The 10,034-nt window shown below is 36.0% G+C and overlaps 1 protein-coding gene across 4 annotated transcripts in view; it reads left to right on the top strand.

Moving 5' to 3' along the window:
• The first annotated feature begins 418 nt into the window (after nucleotides 1-418).
• GNAT3 (G protein subunit alpha transducin 3) overlaps nucleotides 419-10,034 on the top strand; it is a 90,475-nt gene continuing 80,859 nt past the window's right edge. For 2 of the 4 annotated variants that reach the window (XM_023736036.1, XM_023736032.1), the window contains exons 1-2: nucleotides 419-714; nucleotides 5,986-6,015. Coding sequence is in view for 1 of the 4 variants with exons in the window: in XM_023736032.1 (XP_023591800.1) it covers nucleotides 692-714; nucleotides 5,986-6,015 (53 nt within the window). In the remaining 3 variants the exon portion in view is untranslated. Of the gene's footprint in view, nucleotides 732-5,985; nucleotides 6,016-10,034 lie in introns of all 4 variants that reach the window. The other 2 variants (XM_023736035.1, XM_023736034.1) reach the window with 1 other exon arrangement.

Genomic DNA, 10,034 nt, shown 5'->3' with positions numbered 1-10,034 from the left:
GTCAAATCGACTCCCAATCAATAAAAGAAATGGAGATATAAATAATTCTAATTTCAAATGCTGCATAATGATACAATTGGACAATAGGAAGAAAGACTATTTGAGGAAGCAACATATGAGAAATCAAAATCAGTATGTTTACATCAGCTAGGATGAGATTATGTTTCATGTGGCAGAACTTACAATATAATTGTGACTTGAACAAGTTTATTCTCTCTCACTTCACAGTGGCAGGAATCCAAACTACTTCTATGGGATTGGTCTCTGATATGGCTTTCATGAGCCAGTATTGTTGCTGAAGCTTTGGCCATGAGCTCTGCCTTCCACCAATCAGGGAGGAGGTGTGGAAAAGAGAATGCCTTTTTTGTTTAAGGACACTCCCTGGAAACTGCACTTAAAATTTTATCTATTTCCGCATTGTCTGAAATTTTAACATGTCCACACCATCTGCAAAAGAAGCTAGAAAACAATTTTTTTTTCCAGATAGTTAAAAACTGGAAGATAATTTACTATGGAGAAAGAGAAGAATGGATACTGAAGGACAACCAGAGTTTCTGATACAATGTCCAAACTCATCATCATTCTCCATGGCCACTTTTCCTCTTGTCCTTATTAATAGCATCATAATTTTTTCCTTCACTAAGACTCAAAATCTGCATTTCAGGAAAGTAATGTAGAAAAAGGAGAGAATATGGAATCAAACAAGACTGACTTGTAAGTTCTTTTTATTGGTAAGTTTTCTAACCCCTTTCTGCCTTAGTTTCCTTATTTTTAAAATAGAAAAATAATGGAATTTGACTTAGATTACACAAAATAATGTAAGTAACATAGTTCTTGGCACACGGTATTTAGTAAATATTAGCTTTATACTCTTCTTCGTATTGTCTCTTCCTTTCCCCTCGCGATCCATACCAAGTCCATTGCCACATTGTTGAAAGTTAACATAAAAAGTACTCACACTTTCTTGTTCTGCATGCCTTTTGCATAGCTTTATTTCACTAGCAGTCATGTAGCTACTATTTTAGCCCCCTAAACTGGTCTCCATGCTCTAATTCTTTCTTACCCAAAAGCCATTCTACCCAACCTGCAAGAAATTCTCTTCAAAGAGCAACTCTGATGATAAAGATCTCTATTATCTACAGAAAAAGTTCGGAATATTTTATATCCAATAGCATGTAGCATAGTGTTTTACACAAAATAAGTTATAGATTCCTTCTGTGCCCATCATCCCTTTATATACACACATTCCTGAGGTTGGTGTTCATGTGATCCAGATACTAGCTATATAATAATCTTGGTTCCCTTTTATCCACTGTTCTCCTAAATTTCTTGTTCCTAAACAACACCTGAATGTCCTCATACCAGTGCCTTTGCTTATAAAGTTTCTTTTTACTGGAATGTCACTCTAAATTTTCCAACATTAAAATCTAACCTCTTTGAAGCAAATATGACAAAATGTTAATAATAATTGAATATAAGAGGTGAGTATGTATATTCCTTGTATTGTTTTTTCTGATTTTCTGAATTTTAATAATAAAATGCTAAAAATTTGACAATAAAAAAAAAATACAATTTGTTCCTCAAAGGTCAAAGCAACTCCTCAGGTTGGAAATAATTTATTTCTCCTTATTTTATTTTTCACATAGAAGGTAGGGTGTGGCTCTCTCATACCATCCCTTAATTTTGTTGTTGTTTTTGTTTTATATGCATTCTTTGAATATCCTGAATATGAGTTCCATGTCAGATACATAGGAGTCCCTGCTGTTGTTCTTGTTGGTAGGTTTCATGGAGTTGATTTCAACTCGTAACAACCCCATGTGACACAGCAGAACTTCCCATAGGGTTTTCTAGGCTGTATTCTTTATGGGAGCAAATCGCCAAGTCTTTTGCCCGCAGAGCCCCTGGGTGGATTTGAATCTTTTGGTTAGCAGCTGAGCACTTAATCTTTACACCACTGGGGCTACTAGACTCCCCCTTAATTTTTTATTAGTAGCTATCAGTGTACATGTAATGATTTCTGCTTACTAGATTGTAAACTCTATATGGGCCGAGTGCATACCTCACTCATCTATGCATCCAATATCAACAACTCAAAAAGGCCCTTAGATAATAAATCTTAATAACGTATGTTGCATATTTAACAGAGAGGTATCTATCTAGAACATGCTATCTGTGAATGGAACTGGCTTCATAAAAAATTAATAAAGAAAAGTAAACCAGAAATAGACAACAAAACTAAAAATAAAACATCATTAACAAATAATTTCCAACATAAAAAACTAGTGGAAAATTTGAAAAAGAAAATAAAAATCTCTCATAAATTGACAATTTTCTGGAGAACTGGAGAAATTTTGGAAGTTAGCATCATTCCCTACCATATTATTTTTTACAATCAAAAAGTATCCATTGAGACTTGAATCTGAGATTTCAGCCAGGCGGAATCAACACTCATTTATCCCAGTCTCCCTAGCCACACATATCACATGCTCAAACATACGCAAGTCATAGGATTCTGAGTCATGAGAGGAGAATTGAAGGTCATAAAATCTGGTAAATGGAGCAAAATATAAAAAATATTTGTTAGGGATGTGGGAATTGGCTGGACAGAAGAGATAGGAATGCATAGAAAAAATATTTAGATAAATTACTAAGTATATAAGAATATTTTGAGTCTCATAAATAGAATAACTGAAAAATAAGAACCTGAAAGTTGAGTTTGAACTCTATAGTTTTTTAGTATACATAAAAATTATTCCTAAATTAATTCTATAACATTCTTATTTTATACTAAGTGTTCAGTCACCCTAAGTAAATAATTCCGGCTCTTTAAAATATTCTCAAGCTATCCATGCCAAGTCAAGCTGACCTGATTAATTCATTCAAGGATTTGTGGCTCAGGGTAGAAAAGCAGAAACTTTACTATATTATGTAGATGTATTAACTTATGGATATGTTAAACATTATAAAAGTATGTCCTGATAGATTACTTACAATATTTAAAGCATGAAACTATTGAAAGTAATAATTTTAGAGTAGTATCTTGAGAAGTGCCAATCTAGGTAGCCCCCATTTCCACAGAAACTTAGTCTTCGCATAAGAAAATTGTTTTTGATTTATTCTTGTTAGAGAAACATATTACTAGGAAAAGTTATCTCTGGGTCAGTAGGATAAAGGCTAAGGCTGAGAAAACAGGAATAGTAACGGAAGGTCTGCCTATATTCCTGATTGAAAGGCAGGAAGTAGCAGGGTGACTTTTCCTCTAGATGTTTCTCCCAGTAATGACATGTTTACAAGTTGCTAATTAAAGACTCAGAATGAACTCCTAACTAGATAAGCAGACATATCTATACTACGAAAGATGAAAATTAATACTCAAAGGAGGTTTTCCCAAAAATTTCTCCATGATTTGTGGATTTTTACCTTAAAAAAAAAATTGCTCCTTTCTGTCTGATTTTACTTTTTCAAAGTTCATGTGAAGCATCAAGAATTGAAATGAAATACTTTTCTGTTACCGTTTTGTGGAAGGATGAGCCTTCCTCCTCACAACAGTCATATGTTTCTTGGTTCTAAGCTCCATATTCACCAAAAATGGTTTTGTGTTTCACATCTTCAAACTAAATTCACACAGTAGCTTAAGCAAGTCAGCTTAAACTTTTAAAAATTGTTTTATTGTGGTAAATATATGTATAACAAAACATTTTCCAATTCACAATTTCTTACATGTACAATTCAGTGACATTGGTCACATTCACCATGCTGTGCAACTATTACCACTATCCGTTTCCAAGTTATTCCACCACCATTAACAGAAACAGTTACCTCTAATCAAAAACTCCCCCTTCTCCCCATCCCCCACCAGTGATAACCACTAATAAACTTTGGTCTCTATACATTATTTCATATAAGTAGGATTATATATTTGTCATTTTGTGACTGACTTAATTCACTCAACATAATGTTTTCAAGATTCATTCACACTGTAGTATGTATCAAGACTTCATTTCTCTTTATGGCTGAGTAATATTCTACTGTATAAATATATCACATTTTGTTTATCCATTTCATCTGTTGGACATTTGGGTTGTGTTCACTTTCTGTCTATTGTGAACAGTGCTGCAATGAACACTAGTATACAAGTCTAGCTTAAACTTTTAAGGGTCACTTGGTGTATTCCTTGTTGTTATTGTAGTTTTAGGTGCCATCGAGTCGATTTTTGACTCATAGTGACCCATACGACAGAACTGTCCTGTAGGGTTTTCTAGGCTGTAATTTTTACTGGAGCAGATCACCAGGTCTTTCTCCCATGAAGCCTCTCCTAATCATCCTTAAAAATTGCAAACTAATTAAGAAAGTCTTTTGGACTAATTGTGCCATGCCTACTGACCACAGGGAAGCTGTAGAAGAAAAACTTTCTGGTTTGCACAGTGATAAATTGGATGAATTTATTTTAAACCAAAGTAACCTTTCTTCTTTTAACTTGGAAAAGAAAAATGAAATAGGAGGTAAAGCCAGAAAGCAACAAAGCAAAAACAGAAATAGAACTTTAAAATAGAAGTGTTGTTGTTGTGGTTAAGTGCCATCAAGTTGCTTCGGACTCATAGCAACCCAGTGTGCAGCAGAATGAAACGTTGTCCGGTCTTGCACCATCCTCACAATCATTATTGCTATGTTTGAGCCCGGTGATGCAGACACTGTGTCAATCATCTCGTTGAGGGGCTTCCTTTTTTTCTTTGATCCTCAACTAAGCATGACAGGAGTAACAACCAGTGAATACAGAACGGAATGAAAGATTTTAGAGCACAGTTCAGGTAAGTGCTTCTCCTGTAAGCATGATAAGCATCTACATAACTGAGCACATGTGTCAAGGTGCAGTGCCTCCCTCACATTTATGCTGTATATCCTGGCAAGACAGTCCGGTCTGGGCAGAGTGGTATCCTGGGACAACAGGATGGCACAGTTTGTGCTCATCTACTAACCTAAAGGTTGGTGGGTTGAACCCACTGAGTGGCACCATGGAAGAAAGGCCCAGGTGTCTACTTCCATAAAGATTACAGCCAAGAAAACCCCATGGAGCAGTTCTACTCTAACACATGGGGTCACCATGAGTCAGAATCGGCTCGATGGCAATAGTTTTAGTTAACGTACTTACCACCTTTGTGAAATTTGAGAAAGTTACTTAAATTCCTAAGCTTCAATTTATCAACTTTCAAATGTTAAAAATCAACTACATCATTAGGTAATGTATTATATTGAATACTATTTTAAGTAATATTTAACACATATAGATATTACTATATGGCCAGTACTGTTCTAAGTGCTTTTATTTACCAATCACTTATTCCACACAACAACCTAAAGAGGTACCATTATTATTTCCTTTTAAACATGAAAAAACTCTAAGTTGGAGATAATGTGTGCAAAATTCATATCAGAGATCCTTACACACAAGTAGAACTCAACAAACAAGAAACATCACTATTTAAAATATGGTCCATGTATTTTATATTCTGGGAGAAAAGCGACACAGTTTCTTAAATGTAGCAGTGATCTAATTGCTGAAACTATCTGAAAAGAGAGTACAGCCAGTGACAAAAATATTTGGATAAACAGAAAATACCTCAGATTATTAGGGAAAACCATAATTATTTCTGTCTTAAGATTCTTATTAAACTAAGAATATAAATTTGCAGAAAATGAGACTCAATTATTCATAAACAGTAGAATCATTGAAAGGTAAAACTTCCCTTAGATTTGGAATATTTTCCACCTAAGTTTTAAGAATAAGAGGTGTTTTTGTTTTGTTTTAATGTCATTAATTGCAGAACTGTGAAGTGTGAACATGATAGGCAGTAAAATGTATTTAGCCACTTCCATTTCATACATAATCAGGATGGAGCAATTGATAGTCATTTTTTTTTTTAAGCAAACAAAACATGTATAAACACTTTAAGATTTTTACAAGTTATGTTTTCCTTTTGTTTTCAGGGAGCAGGAGAAACAGCTCGGAGAGAAGAGGTGGGCTTTAATAATTCTATTTCTCTTTCTCATTTTATATCTTGTTAACTGGTTAGAAGATATTCGGAAGCACAAATCCCAGTCTTTAACAGCTACATAATGTTTCATGCAACTTAAATACTTTCTCACATAATTTTTCCCTCTGGGTTATATCTCAGGTGAAGTGCCAAAGAGCTCTTTGACACAAACTATTTAACTCCTAATTTGTGATGCATGAATAGTCTTGGGGTAGCATTTGGCCCTTTGGCTCCATCTTAGAAACCTTTGTCCTCCACTTGGTAAAAATACTTGCCAAGCTGCTCTTAGGAGTCAACTTGATTTAAAATTTGCAGTTTGGGCAGCCATCTGGAACATTGGGGAAATGGAAGAGGATATCACTCCCATTGTACAATGGAGACAAAAATTGTGTATTTCCTTTTATACTGATTAAATTTTAAAGATAAAGGTTAAAATGGAGAATATGAAAAACAGAACTTTGGTCCCATATGCTCTCATTGCTTTCTTGTGCAACTTGAAATCTTTGTGTGAACTGGCAACACCCAAGGACTGTGAAAAGCAGGAACTGAAAAAATCTAAAATTAGGTGTTAATGGGAAAAGTCTCTGGGGATATTAAAAAATGTTCTTTTGTTTGTTCTCGGTTATGTCAGTAAGTAAATGTTGTAAATTGCAGGTCAAAGGTTTGAGATGCTTCCAAAAGCCAACTCCCTTTTACACTGAGCACAAACACCAAGAGAATTATGGAGAACTGATAGGAATAACCATGAAAGGGAAGAAGATTCATTTTAAACAATTACAGCTGTTGTTGCTATTGTTATGCGCCATCAGGTCAATTCTGACACATAGCAACCCTATAGGACAGAGTAGAACTGCCCCATAGGGTTTCCTATGCTGTAATCTTTATTGGAGTAGATCACCAGGTCTTTCTCCCGTGGAGTGGCCGGTGGGTTTGAACCGCCGACCTTTCGGTTAGCAATTAGCAAAAGAGAGCTTAACCGTTGTGCCACCAGGGCTCCTTACCATTACAGTAAATACTTATATTTTTTTAAAAAAAGCAAACAAAAGACACAATATAATCTCAATCAAAATTCCAACAGCAATTTTTACAGAAATGGAAAAACTACTCATCGACTTTACATGGAAAGGCAAGAGGCCCTGAATATCAAAGCAATTTTGAAGAACAACAAAGTAGGAGGTGTCATAGTTCTCGACTTCAGAACATATTACACAGCTACAGTGATCAAAACAGCCTGATAGTGGCTTAATGACAGACACATAGACCTACGGAATAGAATTGAAAGTCCAGAAATAAATCCATACATTTATCGGGTCACTATGAGTTAGAATCGACTCGAACGTAACCAGTTTGGTTTGTTTTTTTTTTTTTTGGTATGGTCAACTAATTTTCAACAAGGGTGCTAAGTCCATTCAAAGGAGAGGAAACAGTCTGTTCAACAAATAGTGCTGGAAAAATTGAATTTCCACAAGCAGAATAATGAAGTGAGATCCATATCTCACACCATACATAAAAACTAATTTAAAATGGATCAAGGACCTAAACATCAAATCTAAAACCATAAAGTTCCTGGAAAAAAAAAAAAAGTGGTGAAGCTATGAAACTAATTTTTTCAATGATGGATTATCAAGCACATCAACAAATTCACAAGCAGAATAGATAATTAGGACCTTATAAAAGTTAAAATAGATAATTGGGACCTCATAAAAATTAAATACTTACGTTCATTAAAAGACTTTATCAAAAGAGTAAAAAGACAACCTACAGACTGGGAAAAAATCTTCAGGAACAATAGACCCAATAAGGTCTAATTTCTAAAATATATACAGAACTTCTACAAGTTAACAACAAAAAGACATAAGGCAACCAAAACATGGGCAAAGGAAATGAACAGACACTTCACCAAAGAGGATAGTCAAATGGCCAACAAACACATGGAAAGATGCTTAACATTGTTAGCCACAGACAGATGCAAACCAAAACCAAAATGAGATACATTTTCACTCCCACTAGGATGGCTAAGATTAAAAAAAATAAAATAAAAAACAGAAAATAACAAATGTTGGCGAGGATGCGGGGAAATTGAAACCTTTATCCATTGCTGATGGTAATGCAAAATGGTACAGCCATTGTGAAAAACAGAGTGGTGGTTCCTCAAAAAACCAAAAATGGAGCTACCACTGGAGCCCTGGTGGTGCAGTGCTTAAGGGCTATGGCTGCTAACCAAAAAGTCAACAGTTCAAATCCACCAGCTGCTCTTTGGAAACCCTCTGGGGCAGTTCTACTCCATCCTATAGGGTCACTATGAGTCGGAATTGATTCAACAGCAATGGCTTTTTTTATGTGACCCAGCAATCCCACTGATAGGCATAAACCCAAGGGCCTTGAAAGCAGTTATGCGAACAGACATATATACACCAATGTTCATTACAGCACTAGCAAAAGGTGGAAACAACCTAAACGTCCATCAATGAATGAATGGGTAAACAAAATATGGTACATATATACAATGGAATACTACTCATCCAGAAAGAGAAATGAAGTCCTGATACACGTTACCACATGGATGGAACTTGAAGACATTATGTGGAGTGAAAAAAATCAGTCATAAAAGAACAATTATTGTATGGCCTCATTTATATAAAAAGACAAGAACAGGCAAATACATAGAGACCAAAGTTTACTGGTGGTTACCAGAGCAGGAGGAGGGGGAGAGGCGGAGTTATTTTTTAAGGAGCACTGAGCTTCTATTTATGGTGATGAAAAATTCACATTAAGGGTAATGGTTGCACAGCTGATTAATGTAATTGATGTTAATAAGTTGTATACCTGTAAAAAGTTGAATTGGCAAATGTATGATACATATTTTTATTAAAAAGAGAGAGAGCAGCTGCTGAGGCTGCTTTTGTACAACCAAACACCTCATGGGGTCTGGTTTCTTGATTTGGAGGTTTAGGGTCATGGTTTCATGGGACATCCCAGTTAATTGGCCTAATATCTTTTTTACTGCTTCTGTTCCTCTTCCTAGCTCATTGCATAGTGCCTGGGGTCTTAAAAGCTTGCAAGCATCATAGAAGCTTCACAGACACATCCAAACTCCCTTAGGGACCAAGTTACTAGGCTGAGGGCTGGGAACCATGGTCTCAGAGGACATCTAACTCGATTGGCATAACATAGTTTATAAAGAAAATGTTCTACATCTGCTTGTGGTGAGTAGCCTCCGGGGTCTTAAAAGCCTTCAAACGGCCATCTAAGATACATCTACTGGTCCCATCCTAGCTGAATCAAGGGAGAATGAAGAAAACCAAAGCCACAAGGGAAAGATTAGTCCAAAGGACTAATGACCACAACTACCGCAATCTCCACCAGACTGAGCCCAGAACAACTAGAAGGTGCCCGGCTACCACCACCGACTGCTCTGACAGGTATCACAGCAGAGGGTATTGGCCAGAACAGGACAAAACATAGAACAAAATTTAAATTCACAAAAAAGGGCCAGGCTTGCTGGTGTGATAGAGACTGGAGAAACCCCAAGACTATGGCCTCCAGACACCCTTTCAACTCAGTACAGAAGTCACTCCTAAGGATCACCCTTCAGCGAAAAATTAGACAGGTCTATCGGGCAAACAATAACACATGTGAGAACTGTGCTTCATAATTTAATCATGTATACAAGAGTAAATGGTCACACCAGCCCAAAAGCAAGGACAAGAGGGCAATAACAGACAGGAAAACTGAACAAATGGAAACAGGGAACCTGGGGTGGAGAAGGGGAGAGTGTTTAGCTACCAATGTCACGAAACAATTTGCATATTAACTGTTTATTGAGAAACTAATTTGCTCTGTAAATTTTCACCTGAAGTACAATTAAAAAGAAAGAAAGAAAGAAAAGCTTGCAAGCAGCTATCCGAGGTACAACAATTGGTCTCAACTCACCTGGAACAACAGAGGAAGAAGGAGAGTTAGAAATAGGAGGAGGAAATGGAATGCATGGCTAATTGCCTC

This window comes from Trichechus manatus, unplaced genomic scaffold (genome assembly GCF_000243295.1).
Source record: "Trichechus manatus latirostris isolate Lorelei unplaced genomic scaffold, TriManLat1.0 scaffold00085, whole genome shotgun sequence".
In the NCBI taxonomy this organism is placed as follows: Eukaryota; Metazoa; Chordata; class Mammalia; order Sirenia; family Trichechidae; genus Trichechus; species Trichechus manatus.
The sequence above is the reverse complement of the archived record's forward strand: the minus strand, read 5'-3'. Positions and strand labels throughout refer to the sequence as shown.